Source organism: Balaenoptera acutorostrata, chromosome 3 (assembly GCF_949987535.1).
Source record: "Balaenoptera acutorostrata chromosome 3, mBalAcu1.1, whole genome shotgun sequence".
Classification (NCBI taxonomy): Eukaryota; Metazoa; Chordata; class Mammalia; order Artiodactyla; family Balaenopteridae; genus Balaenoptera; species Balaenoptera acutorostrata.
In genome coordinates this window covers 3790293-3807762 of record NC_080066.1, presented here as the reverse complement: position 1 = coordinate 3807762, position 17470 = coordinate 3790293, and the positions used below count along the sequence as shown (strand labels likewise).

The 17470-nt window shown below is 42.7% G+C and overlaps 1 protein-coding gene across 1 annotated transcript in view; it reads left to right on the top strand.

Moving 5' to 3' along the window:
* The first annotated feature begins 1379 nt into the window (after nucleotides 1-1379).
* Nucleotides 1380-17470, top strand: part of KIF5B (kinesin family member 5B) — a 42813-nt gene continuing 26722 nt past the window's right edge. Inside the window, exons 1-3 of the mRNA XM_057542308.1 lie at nucleotides 1380-1916; nucleotides 8305-8392; nucleotides 16694-16767. Of these exons, the coding sequence (XP_057398291.1) occupies nucleotides 1791-1916; nucleotides 8305-8392; nucleotides 16694-16767 (288 nt within the window). The 5' untranslated portion in view covers nucleotides 1380-1790. The remainder of the gene's footprint in view (nucleotides 1917-8304; nucleotides 8393-16693; nucleotides 16768-17470) is intronic.

Here is a 17470-nt window from a genome sequence, read left to right as displayed (position 1 = left end):
AGCAGCTGGAGAGATGGGAATGCCACACAGGTGAAAAGGTCAAGGCTGTAGATAAGAGATTCCAACAACTGTTGAAGAAGTGAGTTCGGAGAGAAAAGAGCAGAGAGCTGAGAACAGAAGCTTTATGAGACCCTGCTACGAAGGATGAAAAGTGGTGACCCACCTGCCACGTCAACCTCCTGGAGTGACTGTTGCTTTCTTACTGAAAACGTTGTTCTCTAAAATCACAGACTATCAGAAACTGCCCCTTGAAAGTACATCAGTAAGAAGAAAACATCCCACTCTTGCCGAAGAGTCTCAGGCACAGAGAGGCAGCCTTGACTGATTTCTAAGCCAGGTGCAGAGCTGCGGATAAGGGGTTTCTGGAGACAACGTTCCACATCTATCTTAACCTTGTAGTTCCAAGGAAACGAGACTTTGGGTCCACTTGTAGTCCAGACATGATGCCACTCACAGCTCTGCTTTGTTGGGACCGATCAAAACACAACTTCATTTAAATTTTACCTAAACTCCACACTTCCCCGAAAGTCCTGTAATAACTCCATCTTTTTCTGTGTTTGGTGAGATGCCCCAGGGCTCCTTAGATGTGAACTCTCTCCCATTACCGTGGATCAATAAACCTGAATCTGTGGATTCTAGATTCATTTCTGGGGGTATTAGGACGATAGGGCGAGGACAGAGAGCATGGGAGGCTTTCACAGTACACTCCTCCATTTCACAGACAAATCCTGGGGACCAGAAGAAGGGTTTCTAGTTGTCTTTGCAGGTCTTCCGTCTTTACACTCCAGGTACCGAGACTGACGAGTTCCATAACGATTATTACGGGGTCACTAGGACCCCCAGTTCCCCGAGGGCCTTCTCCCACTTCACCCTACTGTTCCACATTTCTTCAGCACCTTGTAGTCCTCAGACGAAATCTCCTTTTTCTTGCTTTGTCCTGTCTTCCCAACCCACTCTCTCGGGAATGAGCGACCGCTTGAATCAGAAGCCAGGTACCGCCCTTCATTCAAATCTTCCTTTTTCCGGCAAAGCGGTCTAAAAAGGTGGGCTAGGAATAAATGTATTTCCAGACCAAATAGAAAGCAAACACTTCCCAACAGGAATATAGTGTTTTACTTCAACCACAACATCAAGCAGTCTTAACAAGTCCCTTGTACTCTAAAGGAAATAAAGCTAGCGCTTCAGCCAACTCCGGCGAATCCTCCGCCAGGGTCCACAGGTCTCTCTGCGCGTGCGCGTCGGGAAACTTGGCCCTGCGACCCCGGCTCGGAGCGGCGGCGCGGGCGCGGATTGGTCGCCGGGTTGCCGGGCCCGCCGCGCGTGCGCAATGCTCCTCCCGCCCCGCGCCGCCCCTCCCACCGCCCGTCGCCAGTCTGCGGCCTCTGGAATGAGAAGGCGGTAGCCGGCGAGCCGGCGAGCGGACAGCAGGGCGGGCCGACGGTGAGCGCGGCCTGCTCTCTCCGAGGAGGAAAGAGGAGGTCGTGTTCCCGGTCTCCGGGATCCCCCAGCCCCGCAGCCTGCCCCGCCGGCGAAGGAAAAGCTGAGGAGCCGCCGCCGCCCGGCGCCGCCGCCGCCGCCATGGCTGCCATGATGGGTCGGAAGTGAGCCTGCGGGCGACGGTGCCGGCGCGGGCGCTGCAGCCCCGGTCCCGGCCGCTCCGCCGGGGAAGCGCGACGCCGCGGACCGCGGGCCCTCTGCCTTCGCGACCCCAGCCCCTCGGCTCGGCCCGTTTCCTTCAAGACTAAGCGGCGGGGAGTGGCTCCCGGCCTCCGACCCCGGCAGCCAGGAAGATGGCGGACCCGGCCGAGTGCAACATCAAAGTGATGTGTCGCTTCAGACCGCTGAACGAGTCCGAGGTGAACCGCGGCGACAAGTACATCGTCAAGTTTCAGGGAGAAGACACGATCATGATCGCGGTGAGTGCCCTTGGCCACCTCCTTCGGGTCCGGCCGCTCCTGGAGTTCAGGGAAGCGGGGAGCGAGCTTTGGGGGCCCCGATGGCCCCGGGGAGGGGCGCGGCGCCTCCTCGGGTGCTCTTGGGTCGCCCCGCCCTGGCCTGCGGCGCCGGCGACGGGAAGCACCCGCCCTGGGTCCGCGGCCCTCCCGCACCTGGGGCGCGCGCGGGGGGGGGGCGGTGCGGGGCGCGGGTTGCGGGCACCGGGGCCGGCTTCCGTGCGCGTGCGGGTCCTGGTGCAGGTGCTGTCGGGGGGTCGCGCCGCCGCCTCCCCCCGACTTTCCATTCGGGCGCGTTGAGCTCTGAGACCTGTCCTCCATACCTTAAATAGTCATGATGCGTGGTCTTGGGGAAAGCCGTATGCGTTAGACTGCATCGTGTCCCCAGCGGGAGAAGGGAAACTGCACCAGGCGCAGTTGGACCCGTGCCCTGGGTGGTCGCCCAGCCCGCCTTCGGGTTTACAGTTACACACGGCGGACGGGGAGGGCTGCGAAAAGAAGTAGGTGTCTTTTGAACTCGGAGCGCTCGACTTCGTTTCGTCTTGCATCGGATCTGGCCGATGCACGCTGGGTTATAAATGAGTCTCACTCTCGCTGGGTTTTACGGGGTAACGGTATGGGAAAGAGTGTTCACTCTTTTGTGTGTATATCAAAGTATTACAACAGCAGTCTTTTTGAGAAAAAGGTAAAATTGGACCAGTAAACTAGGTTTCTTGTTAGTGTCAGCTTCCTACGTCTACAGTCAGGAGCTACCTTGAAGAACTTGATAATGCCGAGGATGGTGAGATACTGTCCTTCGTAGTATAAACCATAACATGACTAGAGTTGGCGGATCATTGTCAACTTCTCAGAGACCAGAAAGTAAGGTGGGGTTGGTGTCTGTTTTTGTTTTTGGTTTTTTTTGAGGTCTGATCTCTGGTATTGAAAGGTCTCTGAAAATAACATCCCCAGCTCACGGAGATTAAAATGGGTGGCAAGATACTGCCCACAGAACGGTGAGCTGTGACTGGAAATGAAAGTCATCTTTCTTGGTGATGCCGTTTGGCACAACTTGCTTCTACATTGCTGTCATGCTACCCAGTTTTAACGTTGACTTTTTCTCTAGTGGTATTCCACATTTGGCATATGTTTGGATAGTTTAATTTGGAAACCGGACAAAGGGATCACGGGAGATGGAACATGGAAGATGAAAAGCATTGACATGTAAGACAGAACTCAAGTTCTTTAGAGTTTTTATGTGAACGTTTCCGAAGTTCAGCTCTAGAATATGAATGTCATAGCTCCACGTGGCTCAGGAGGATTTTGGCAAACAAGTCGTTAGGTTCCCAACAACTGCCAGCTACTACTGTGTGAGGACTGTCAGGCTGGTTCTTTGTTAGCAAGTCCACAGAAAAACTCAGGCTATAAATGACATCACGGTGAGGCCAAGAAGTTAAGCACGAAAATAGTCATCCTTTTCCTTTAGGGTGATAATATTGTACGTGCGTGGAATCAGAGGATGCTTGCAAGGCCTGGGTTGTTAGTTGGCAAACACTGGTAGGCTGCTAGTTTCTCACAGAGTTTTTATGATTATTCAGCTTCTCAACAGTGGTTCAACATCACAGCTGTCTTCCTTTCAGATTTGTAGTAAGAATGTCTTATTTCTTCAGATTTTTTGTGTGTGCGTATTTACACAAATCTATAAGTATTATCAAGATTTATGTGTTGGAATGATAGAATTTAGGATTCACAAAATGTTTTATGATTAGGTTAGAAGGCAACCTTCTAACGCAGGCCAAATGTGACATAAGATATGAGGAAAGAGTTAAAAGAATATAAACAATTACCACAGGAAGCATAACGTTTATTTTAGGTTGTTTCCTTTTAATTTCTTTACTTAGGTTTCCTTAACATTTAAATAAATTTAAGTGATAATATTAGAAATCGTGGGTGAGTGATTTGAGTTGTGAATCAGTAATGAACAGTTGGCCTTTAGATAAACTGGTAAGCATTTTAGTCGTTTGTCTTTTGTTTTTTGTTTAAGTCTAAGCAAAAATACATTACAACTGAGTGTGATACAGCTTTAAAAAGTGTAAGGCAACATGTTTAATTCATTATTTTCTGAAACCAATCTTTTGCATATAGTAAGTCATTAATTACTCTGAGGTCTTTTTTTTTTCCCCCAATTTTTTAAAGTGCTTCATTTTATCTTTTTAAAAAGTTGTCTGGGAATTTATAAAGGCAGCTAGGAGGAGTGGAATTAGAAAATCTCTAGGTAAAAGTCATCTCGTGGTTTATTTTGTTCATTTTACAGGATCCTGATCCTGATTCAAAGTAAATAGTTTAAGAAGGAATTACTGCAGTGCAGCATTTAAAATTAAATTATCTTAAGCGAGTTTACAACATTTTGTACACAGCTTTCTGGTTAAATCAAAATTTAAAAAATAAGTGTTTTAGTTTACAGTGTTAACTGAATTGTACGTATAATCAGTGCTCACGTAGAAGATAATTTTTTAGGATTCTGATTTTCCTATAAGTTCAATTTCCAATATTTTGTCCAAACTTTTTTCCTGTTACTCATATAATCAGGGATTTTAATGTAATGTGACCCCATGGCAATGTAATCTTGTAGTGTTTCTCTGTGCTTTACAGCCTTTGTACAGATTTTTTTTTTGTAATTAAGTGCTCAGTGAAGTGCTATAAATATCACATATTGAATGAAATAAATGCATTATTTTTTGAACAACTTTGAATGATACAGATTTGCTTTAGATATGCAAACTCGTTATCCACAAAAACTGGGGGACCAGGGCAACACCTTCTTTAGTTCAAAGGAGCCTGCTGAAAACACCAAATAAAAAAATCAATAGAAAAGGTTATTCCCACATTTATTTATGCATCGTGAAAGTGGAACATGCATATTTGCATCGTTAAGCATCTTTACTAATCATCATTCCTTATGTGGTATACTGTAGAGGCTGACGGAACCCAAAACAGGCTGTTGTAGTTCATTGAAGTTAGACCCAGTTTCTTACCTCTAGCACAACATGATTTCCCCTTTCAAATGAATGATGATTTGGTGTTTGATCCTGATTACCTTAAATACGAAAATTAAAAGAGAAGGAGCCATCATAATATACCTTTACAGTTGTGGAATGTTCACCCACAATCTATCTAAGGAATCTAACTAAGGAAAATCTAATATGATGTAATCCCATGTGATCTGAAAATCACTATTCAGAATTCCAGAGAAAGACATATTCCTGCCAGAGGGTGTCCTTTGTAACCAAATTTGGTGTTCAGCCTGGTCCGTGCAGATTCAAATAGGAACCACTTCACTTAAGAAATCTAAGGTAAGGGCTTCTTCCCTGGTGGCACAGTGGTTAAGAATCCGCCTGCCAATGCAGGGGCACGGGTTCGAGCCCTGGTCCAGGAAGATCCCACATGCCGTGGAGCAGCTAATAAGCATGTGTACCAGCCACAACTACTGAGCCTGCACTCTAAAGCCCGCGTGCCACAACTACTGAAGCCGGCACGCCTAGAGCCCGTGCTCCGCAACAAGAGAAGCCACGCAATGAGAAGCCCGCACACCGCAACAAAGAGTAGCCCCCGCTCGCCGCAACTAGAGAAAGCCCACGCGCAGCAACGAAGACCCAACACAGCCAAAAATTAAACAAACAAATAAAATCTCCCCTGCAAAAAAAAATATTATTTGCCTTATTTTGGAGAGATGCAGTTGTCACACTATTACCTGTTTTTTGTTAACTTGTTTCTTGCAAGTAAAATTAAAATTAATCATGAGTTCTTTAACCCTAGAAGCTGTCTCCATTTCGATTTAGTTAACATTACTTGATCACTTACATTCGATCCTAGTATATAGTTGTTTAGCTTAGTATTTAAGAATCTATCCAGCCTTATCCTCTATTATTCTTTGAACCCTACTCTCTGTACTAATTAATATCATTTCTAAAATTGTTACTCATTTACAATATCTGATACCTCATAGGTGCTAAATAAATGTTTGCTGGATAAATGAAGAGGGAAAATTACTTTCTTTTTGATAGAAAAAATATTAGTATGGTTTATTTCTGTTATTTTGACTGTACTTGTGTTTGTTTTCACAGTTGTTTATTGTGAATACATCTTGTACAATCAGTGAAACAATAGATTATCTTTTATTAGCCACACCTGTAGATTTGAATGTTAATGTCTCAGAATCTTAGCAAAAGGACACTTTTATGTATGTCGTAGCCAAAGAATAATCAGACATTGAGATGCCTACATTTAATTGATGTCAAAGTGAGGTCATCTGAGTATATCCTTCAGGAATGCTTTCAGCTGCAGAGGGAAAACAAACTAATAGTGGTTTAAATAAATAAGAGGTTATTTTTCTCACATAGGAAGTCTGGAGATGGGCCTTTAGTTCTACTTGCTGACTCTGTTACCCTCTGTCATCCTAAGTTACTGACTTTCCCTCGTCGTATTTGTCGTGTTTGCAAGGTGGATGTTCCAGTTCCAGACCTTCATTCCAGAAAGGAGAAAGGGTAGCTTCAGCTGAGGCGGTCCTTTTTATCAGGAAAACAAAACCCTTCTCTGAAACCTCCCAGCAGACCATCACTTCACTTCATGGTATCTAGAGCTGGGTCATGTGACACTAGTTGCAAGGAGACTCAGCTAGCAGGTGGTTAGCTTCCAGCCTGTCTGGTGGGAGGCCGGAAGGGGACGGGGAATTGGGAATGGCTTTGGACAGGCCTTTAGGGGCTGTTTGCGTCATCTTTACTGTTATTCCAAGCTTTGGGGAGGGGAATTGTGGGGTAGAGTTTCTAAAAAGTATGGTCTTTTTCAGCTAAGACCTAGGAAGTATTCGATAATGTTAAGGATTATTTCTGGGGTCGTGATTGTTTATTTTGGGGCCCAGCTCCCTTCCTTTACTTTAGAAGAGACTAGAGAGCCGTCATACACTTACTTTCAATACCAAGAATCCCCTTGCTCCCTCTCTCATCTTTAGATGCTCACTTTCTCTCTTAGATTACTAGATTGTTCCTGCCAGCATTTAAACTTGCTCAGGTCTTGTCTATCTTAAAAAACAGCTTTCTTTGAGCCACAGCCAGATTTCTGTTCAGTTATCTCCTATTCTTTTTTCAACCTTTTCCAATCTGATCTTTGTGGTTGTTGGATACTTTTCAGTTTTGCTTTGTCCTCACAGCTGAATTTGACACAATCACTTCCTCCTTGAAAATTCTTCCTTGACTTGCATGGACATCATAATCTTGATTTTTTTCATTTCATGTCTCTGGCTCCTTCTCAGGCTACATCAGCAGTTCTCTAAATGTGTCCCCAGGATCCTTTAAGGGGCCCACAAAATCAAAACTTTTCAAAATAACACTGAGATGTTACTTGCCCTTTTCACCGTGTTGACATTTGCATTTGATTTTTGCATCCTTGCACTTCAAACTTACAACATCCTTTGGTTTCTTGAATGCTACAAGCTCCCTTCAGCCTCAGGCTCTTTCAGCATCCTGTTCCCAATGCCTGGAGTACTTCCCCACGCTCACCCTCCCTCATGAGTAACATTGAAGAGAATGACAGTGAGCTGGGTGCTACTTACTCTTCAGTTCTTTAACATCCCTTCTCCAGAGTGTGTCTCTGGCATTCTTCTGCCTTCCCCAGTCTCAGGTTCTCCTCTAAGTGCTCTCATAGCACTTTCGTTATCACTCTGTTGCGCAAGTCGGAATTCTAGTTACTTAATCATTTGTCTGATGTCTGCCCCACTGTTACTTAGGTTCCACTAAAGCAGAGAATGAATCTGTCTTGGTCATCATTCTAGCATGGTGTCCGGCATAATCGGCACTCCATAAATACTTATTAAGTAGATGAACGGTTGAAATGCTGTTGCAGTAAACTGAAAAGCTGAATGGAATAGTGGAAGGAGCCCTGAACCGAAAGACAGGAGATTTGGGTTTGAATTTTAATTTTGTCATTTACAACTTTTGGACCTTTCACGATGCTAATTCCTTACCTGCAAGATGATCTTAGTATTGAAAACAGGGTCTCAATATCTGCCAGAAAAGATACGCATTAAATAAAAATTCACTCAGCAATATGAGTGCCCACCACAGTAGTGCTAATTTCTGTGCTAGGCTCTGGAAATACAACAAAGACTAAAACAGACATGCTTGTTTTTGTGGAGTTTATTCTAGTAGACTTGTTCTTGGGCCCTAAGGTCCTTTCCACAAAGATTCTGTGACATGAAGTGAGGCATAGTAGGTATCCTAATTTGAAGGTTGACTATATGATGACATCTTTAAAGGAGCTTAGAATTGTCTGTTCACCTTTAATCTGTGTAGTTGAAACCCTTGTTTCTGTTTTTCAGTCCAAGCCTTATGCATTTGACCGGGTGTTCCAGTCAAACACATCTCAAGAGCAAGTGTATAATGACTGTGCAAAGAAGATTGTTAAAGGTAAATATATTTAACCTGCTGAGTTGTCCCAGCAATAAGTCAAATTTTGTTTGTGATCTCTCCTGTTTACCCAACGTTCTCTTTTTCATTTTACGTTCCCTTTCCCTTTAGTTAATTGCAGAGGTTGTTTAAATAATAAAAAGGTCAAATATAGTTAGTAACCTGTTGCTCATGTTCCATGAACTAATTTATATACAGTACCTATTAAAGGGTGTTATGAGAGTTATAGTGTTACACACACGTTCTTGGTAGATGCATTTCTATTAGATATTGCCAGGAGAGTTTCTAAGGTAGCAATTGTAGAAACACAGCAGCGTGAGGATGAAGACAGACTCGCTAGACAAGTTTCTATAATGTATTAGGAAATGGCAGTCTGTCATTCTCCCATTCCATTGTTTATTCCTTCCCCAGGGACTTACCTTGTAGTCAACTGCGAAACCTTTGAGGAATTCAACAGGGGTTGCCAAGGATGAGAAAAGTGTGTACATTCCAATTAATACTATTAACCTATACTAAGGTATTTTTCAGGTTTATGTTTTCTAAAACCATAGAACCTTAGAGCTGAGCGGGTGTTAAGTGATTATCTGGACTTACTTCCAGTTACTGCAGAAATATCTTACATCAAAGAGATCTTATGGGGCTTCCCTGGTGGCGCAGTGGTTGAGAGTCTGCCTGCCGATGCAGGGGACACGGGTTCGAGCCCTGGTCTGGGAGGATCCCACGTGCCACGGAGCGGCTGGGCCCGTGAGCCACAATTGCTGAGCCTGCGCGTCTGGAGCCTGTGCTCCACAACGAGAGAGGCCGCGATGGTGAGAGGCCCGCGTACCGCAATGAAGAATGGCCCCGACTTGCCGCAACTAGAGAAAGCCCTCGCACAGAAACAAAGACCCAACACAGCCATAAATAAATAAATAAATAAATAAATAAATTTAAAAAAAAGAGATCTTATGATTAAATAGCCGTTACTTCGTGAAATGCTTTATATCACTTTTTGACAGGTCTAATTGTTAAAGAGTACTTACGAGATTGAGGCAACATTTGTCTTCCTATAGTGTTCACCAGCGTAGAGGGGTTGGGATTCAGTATCAAGTGGAAGGTTAGGATTAAGTAGGAGCACAGACATTTCATCTAGTAACAGGAGAAAACGCAGAGTTTATGGATAGAAGTACGTCCATTCGTGTGATGGAAGGAAAATGTACATGTTCTTTTCATATTAATTCCAGTGTGTCTCTGATGTAGGGAGCAAAGTCATCACAGGGAGTGAGGCTGGGAGAGGAGGTTCTAGGAAAAGGTGCAGAGTCTTCTAGCAGGTGTGGAGGTGAACGGATTAGGGAAATGTGGCAGCGTTGCCAGGCAACGGTAAGAGCCCACTTAGGTTAGCTACCAGAGAGTTGAATTTACCCAGTTGTATTTTGCCAGGCAAGTACAAAAGAGGGAGAGAAGGGCAAGCGATGTAGTCGAGAGTGCTGCTAATGGTGAACCCTGGAATCTAAGCTGCCTGGGTGGGGGGAGGCAGAATTTAAGGGACAGTGAAAAAAGGTGGTAAGGTTAGTGTGTTATAGTCTCAGTGGAGTCAAAGGTTTTTTGGAATCAGGGTAATAGAAGGAGTAAAAGGAAGTGGATACTTGGTGTTAGGAGGACAGTGCAGTTAGTAATGAAAGGTCTAGAGTGTGACCATGGACTCGGCATCTGAAGGAGAAAAGGATAAGATCATGGAGAAAATTAGGTTCACGGATCTAGAGGCCAGAGTATCATCTAGTACACGGACATCTAGTAGTGGGATCACCCACTACGTGGACATGAAACCACCAGGAATTACGACAGGTATGGAGTTGGTGAGAGACAGCGGACTGGAGGGAGAGTTAATGGGTGATGCTGTAGACGACTGCAAGAAAGAGGAACAGGCAGTGTCAGCTTTCGTTGTGAGCATCACAGAGTTTTCCAGACGGATCTGTCATGGAACGCAATTATACTACATTCTTTGATTTTGACTTAACTTTTGTCATCAGTACAGCAAAAGATTGCTTTTTTAATAACATGAAGTTGTTGATTCATGAATTCATGGGCAGTTTAAATGTATGAAACTTTTTCACATCTGCTGCAGCCAACATTAGACCCCAGTCCACACTTAAGTATTGGAGTTTTTTTCATCAGGCATAGAACCAGCATTGCACATTTTTTTTCATCTGGCATCTGCACAGGCCTTTAAAGTGCAGATTCCATTTTGTTCATTTTAGCTCATAATCCTATTTTGAGTTTTGTTTTTACAGTTGTCTTACAAGGGATCTGAGTTGGCTATCAGCATGTTTTAATAAGTCTGTTATGGTGACAAGGATATTGAAGGCTTTTTTTTTTTAAGGTCTTTATTTAAGCACAGTGGAGTTTGGAAAGTATTACTATGAATCATTTATAAAGTACTTAATGGGCCATGGTTCTTAGCCTAATCTTCTAAAAACGGAGTAAGGTTGTTGGCAGTTGTTAAATCATACGTGGTATTTAACCAACTTCAGATTCTCCTACCTGTACAGTTGTCTAGTTCTTAGCTTGCCACCATATCCACAAGAATATGATGAAAAGCTTGCATTCTTTTGTGAAATCATGGTGCATGACTCTGGTGTTCCCCCAAAGTACTGGTTGAGTGACCCAAACAGGAAATGAGATTAGTTCAGCCATAGCTTTTCCTCAGTGAAATTTTGGTATATTTGTCTGAGGTTCCCAGAATCTGTTGACTTTTTGCTTTTTGAAATCAAGTGTAGCATTTACAAGTTAGTCATCTTCTTTTACCTCCATTCCCTGTGGTTTTTGTGAAATTTTTATCCATGGGATGTAATTCTCTTATAACTAGAAACTTGGGCTCATTTAAAACCATTCTTTGGCTATCCTACCCACCTCAACCCCAAAGTCGCTCTCAGCAGTGTTTTTTCTGTTGTTCATTTTGCAGATGGTGTTGTAGAAGACGGTAATACATCGTTTGTTGACATAATCACCTTTTCTAGGCAGTGCAGGTCTACTCACTTCTGAATATTTTTAAAGCTCTCTTTAGGGCCTTACTTTTTATTTTGTTTTGCTTTTATAAGACTCACTTATCCTGGGCTTTTACCTTTCTCATACTGTTCTAGTGATTTTTATCTCTTTTGTACATCTTCAGTTATGTAGTCTCTTAACAATAGGCTCATACCTACCTTTCTCAGAACTCTGCAGTCTGTGGTCCTGACATCTAGGGTACTTGTTTCTACTACCTTTTGTACTGTTTCATTACTATTTACAACTCTGAGATGACATCATTCTTTTTTTGAAATCTCTCTCCTTTTCTCAACATTTTGATTCCTTTTACTTTTTACCTTTTACCAGCAGATTCCTGCTTTACTGTTGGGAACCGAGTTCTGGATAGCAGTTCCCTTCTTTGCAGTATGGTTAAGAGCATAGGCTTTGGAATCAGACAAACCTAGGTTGAAGTCTAGGCTCTGCCACTTTCTAGCTTTGTGACTTGTGGCAAGTTCCCCAGCCTTTCTAAGTCTCCATTTCCTCTTCTGCAAAATAAGGGTACCATGAGGATTTTAAAAGATGATTCATGAAAAAGTACCGACTCGCCCTGGACAAGACACAAATGTGGCGGAGTTAGCAGTAAACACGTAGCTTTAAGGAGAGTGATGGGGGTGGGGGCTAGGTGAGGTGTCAGGGCAGGAAAGCAGTTAAATACATGGAGCGCTGGACTTGGGATACTCACTGGCACACAGATCAAGTAGAAGGCCATGGTAAGAAACTGGTAGGCAAGGATTGGCAAAATGATGGGTGAGCTGGTGCTTCTTCCGCGATGTGGATTCGATGAGCAAGCTGCCGGGAATGAGGTGAGAGCAGCTGGTGTTCTCTGGGCTCCTGCCAGCCCACCGAGGTGGCATTGTTTCGTAAATATCTGTACAAGTGTGTAACTTACGTATAGGGCTGTTGTTACCTTTTCCTTTCTGTAGATTCATCAGATAGATTTTTTTTGTTTGTTTTCTTTTGAGCATGGTTTATCCACTTGTATTCTCTAGAACTCTGAACCCCAGTGATGTCTATAAGTTGGTTTGCCTAGTATAAAGTAATTGTCATTTATTCAATGTTTGCTATATGCCAGGCATCTTACCAGGCCTCCAGGGAGTCCCCAGTTTCCCACCATGGCTTCCTGACCTGGACTGTGTGCCGCTGTACCCACCTTAATTTTTCCAGTGGAGCCTGCCATGTATTTACCTTGGTTCCTCTGTTCCTTGAGAGTATGATGTAGTAGTTAAGAGCTTGTCTTTGGAACCAAGACTGTCTGGGTTTGCATCCCAGCTCTATCTTACTGGCTGTGGAACTGTAGGCCACAGTTTCTCAGTTTCCTCATCTATAAAATGGGACTAAAAATAGTACCTTCCATAGGGTTTTGTGAGGATTAAGTACATTCATATATGAAAGATTATTAGAGCCTGGCATATAATGCTTTTCAAATGTTAGCAGTAATGTATATATTTTTTAAATTTATTTTATTTATTTATTTATTTTTGGCTGTGTTGGGTCTTCGTTGCGGTGCGCGGGCTTCTTGCTGCGGTGGCTTCTCTTGTTGCAGAGCACGGGCTCTAGGTGAGCGGGCTTCAGTAGTTGTGGCGCACGGCCTCAGTAGTTGTGGCTCACAGGCTCTAGAGCGCAGGCTCAGTAGTTGTGGCACACGGGCTCAGTTGCTCTGCGGCATTTACCGCCACCAGGGAAGCCCAGCAGTAATAATTTTATATGATGACTTCTAATTCTCACAGCCTTCCCCTAAGCAGACATTCTACTGATGAGGAGGCTGAAGTTCAGAGGGATTAAGTGACTTTTAGAAGGTGATAAGCTGTTCCTTCACTTGCTAAATATGTTTTTCTTGTTTACAAAGTATGAAAGTAATATTTGTCCATAGTTCCACCTCTGTCTGTTTCTCACAAGAAAGGCAAAAAGTATATTATAGAAGGGGAGGGACACTTTAGAAAGATGCTGTATGAGTAATAGTAATCATTCAACAAACATTTGAGTTCCCTACTAAGTGCCAGGCACTGTGCTAGGAGTTAAACACAGCCCTGGCCTCAAGGATTTTACAGGCTAGTGAGGAAGGCAGACAAGTAAACTGATGGTTGCAATAGACAGTCATCAGTATTATGATTAAATGCAGGTGCTACAAGAATACATAGGATGGGACTCTTACCCAGATTCGTTTGGGGGTGGAATTGGATTGGAGAGAAGTAAAGCCTAAGCTAGTCTTAAGGATGCACAAGAGTGGGAAGGAGAGTGAGAGATTTACTCCAGAGAGAGAGATGCATGTGGGCTAACTAAGGCAGCCCACATGAGAAAAGTATCACCTGTGTAGGGAAGAACATACATTATGGTATGACTGTGACGTTGAACCGTATGAAATTGTCAGATTCAACCATTTTTACCAACAAAAACAGCAGTGTGAGGGGAAGGATGGTGGGAGATGGAGCTGAATAGGCAAAAAAGAGCCAGTTCCAAAGGTGCCTAATTTTATCTGATTACAGGTGAGTGCTTTCTGGGATTTTCAAAGAGATGAGTATTATTTGTGTGTGTATGTGTTTAAAAGAACTGTACTTTTAAGATATGTGCATTTCATTGTATGCAAATTTTATCTCTGAAGAATAAAAACTGCAGAACACTGAATTCTAGCCAATGGTGTATGCATGCTGGAGTATTTAGGTGGAAATGAAGTCTGCAGTTCACTTTGAAATGCATTAAATAAATAAGACGGATTAAGATGATTAAGGCCAACAGTAAAATGACAAAATGTTAATGATAGAATCTTGGTAGTGGTTATAGGGGTGTTCACTGTAAAATTCATTCCGTTTTTCTGTATGTTTAGACTTTTTTATAATAAAGTGTTGGCAGTTAAATCACTATAGAAAGCAAAGGTCAGGAATGGATTTGAAGGTAGGCAAGAAGGGATTATTTTCCTAATTGGTAACAGTTGTTACTTTAATGATAGCCTGGTACCTCTAGAAATCACCTAGTCATTGTTACATTCCTGCTTCCGGAACAGAGAGCCTAGATCATAGTGCTCAGTAAATACTTGAACATTGACTATCCCGTAATCTCTGTAATCATATAAAATTTTTAAGTTTTGCTTGAAGTCCCAAATACAGACATGTGGCATACATTGAGCATGTGGCATACTATGAGCCCTCATATGATGTGTCTCACCTAACACAAAATTACCATACTATCCTATAGACATGCGCTACTAATATGATCTTGGGAAGGTCACTTATTCATTCACCTAACAGTATTTATTAAGTACTTATTGTGGTAGTTGCTAGGTAATTGGATCATATCATGAATGAACCTTTCATGTAGAGATCTAACAAAATTAGGTTTTATGTGATTGATTAAAGACCTTAAGCAGAGGGTATGATACCGACATGCTGAGAACAATTATATGTAAAGGAAGTGGATTGGAAAGGGTCTGGTGCTTTTTTTTTTCTCCAGATGATTGCTTCTTCAGAGTTACAGAAATACTGTAATCTTATCTATTTTATTCTTTTTTAAATTCTTTTGTATTGCTTTGGTAATTGTAACAAATGTACCATATTTTTATTTTTTATTTACTTTTGGCTGCGTTGGGTCTTCATTGTTGTGCGCGGGCTTTCTTTAGTTGCGGCTTGTGGGGGCTACTCTTGGTTGCGGTGCGCGGGCTTCTCATCGCGGTGACTTCTCTTGTTGCGAAGCACGGGCTCTAGGCATGCGGGCTCAGTAGTTGTGGCTCACGGGCTCTAGAGCACAGGCTCAGCAGTTGTGGCCCACGGGCTTAGTTGCTCCGTGGCATGTGGGATCTTCCTGGACCAGGGCTCGAGCCCATGCCCCCTGCATTGGCAGGCGGGTTCTTAACCACTGTGCCAGCAGGGAAGTCCAGTCTTACCTGTTTTAAATGTGATTCTTGAAATTATTTTGCTTCCCTTCATAAAACTGAAAAGATTTTGAATGAAAGTTTCAAATGTTTGAGATCTCCTAAAATCTTCCCAGGGAAGTAAGTAGTAATACCTTCTTTTCCTTATTAAATATTTCTGTAGCAAATCTGTTACCTAGTTAGCTGTGCCCAACGTTGGGACCTTTAAAAAGTTTTTTCTTTTCTTTTTTCTTCTTCTTTTTAAAAATAATCAATTAAAAAAAAACGAGAATTGACTTGCTTACTACAGGTTTACTTTCCACTGTTACCATCTGCTGTTTCCAACTGAGGTTTCTCTTTTTACTTTGGCTTCCTCTAAAATAGAATGTAATTTTTTATATGTATAAATTTATTTATTTATTTATTTATTTTTGGCTGCGTTGGGTCTTCGTTGCTGCGCACAGGCTTTCTCTAGTTGTGGCGAGCGGGGGCTACTCTTCATTGCGGTGCGCGGGCTTCTCATTGCAGTGGCTTCTCTTGTTGTGGAGCGTGGGCTCTAGGTGTGCAGGCTTCAGTAGTTGTGGCTCGCAGGCTCTAGAGTGCAGGCTCGGTAGTTGTGGTGCACGGGTTTAGTTGCTCCACGGCATGTGGGATATTCCTGGACCAGGGCTGGAACCCATGTCCCCTGCATTGGCAGGGGGGTTCTTAACCACTGCGCCACCAGGGAAGTCCTAGAATGTAATTTTATAGTACCTTTCTTTTCACCAAAACAAACAAAAGCAAAACCAAACAACCAAACAAAAAAACAGAACAAACTGAATCCCTGAAAACTGGAAATTAAAAGGTCACCTTGTTCACTCACATCCCTCCCAGCCCCCCCTTTAGCCTAGTAAAGGAAGATGCTTAAATGTTAATGGTAGGCCTTAGGATACACAAAGGGCTAGAAAAGTTTTTCGCTGGTTTTTTTTTTTTTTTTTTTTTAATTCCACGGGACCTCCCTGATAATCGGTTTTGAGGTAGGGCTGGGCTTGTTACACTTTGTATAAGGAGGTATGTTGTGTGGGTTTGTGAGGCTTAACCACCAGTTAACCACCAATCAGTCCTACTTCTAAAAGCTATTTCATGTATGTATGCAAGCTGCCAGAGCACTTTTTTTCTTTTAGGTCACATAAAGCTTTTGAATACAGGTGTAATGACATCTGAGATGTACATTGACAGGAGAGACGATTATAAGCAGTGGAATTTAAAATTTGCTTCTTACTGACAACAGGAAGTAATCTGGGCTGGAGAGAAAGGAGTTCCTTAGGTGGATCATCACTAAGAGGATTACTATTAATATATTCTTATGTCCTTTAATGCCTCGCTTAAGGGGAGAGAAAAATCCCTAATGTATAAAATCTCTTATTTTTTCATAGATGTGCTTGAGGGGTACAATGGAACCATATTTGCATATGGACAGACCTCCTCCGGGAAGACACACACAATGGAGGTAACATCTCACAGTCTGTACTTAGATGTAGTTGGCTGCGCACGGTGCACTCATTCATTATTTGTGACATCGTTTTACCATATGCTTAAACAGCTTTATTTACCCTATTGCTTTGTCTCATACACGTTATATATGAGTAACATCGTTGTTGCAATCTAATCAGTTCCTGAGTTTGAATGGTGAAACCGTATATTTGAAATTATATCTAGCTTTGTTTTATCCACATAACCACAAAATTATGAATGTTTTAGAATTAAGTAAGAATTCTCCGTCACCTTATAATGGGAAATTTTGAAATTTTTAATGTTTGTGTGCTTTCAGTTCTATTCAGAGCACTTAATTTTTTCCTCCTCTCCTTGGTCGTGTCCGTGTGTCCGTCCCATTTCCCCACCCCCAGCCAAATACTTGCCCCTCTTCTCTGATAAGGTCTCCAAAATTATCAGAGCTGCTATTAATAATAAATGTGAACCTGCTCAAGCTTTGCTTCTAGAAGACAGCCTGTAATTTTCTGCCACTGCTACAGAGTATCTGCTTTTATCATTTATCTGAACATTCCATATAAAGTAAATGACTGCTTATTTTAGTGTCACTCATGTTACTCATTTCCATAACGTCAGAGAACAAGCACATTCCTAGCATTTGGATGAATTTGACTTGAAGTAGATGCAACAATGCAGATTTATATGCCGAGCAACTAACAAAC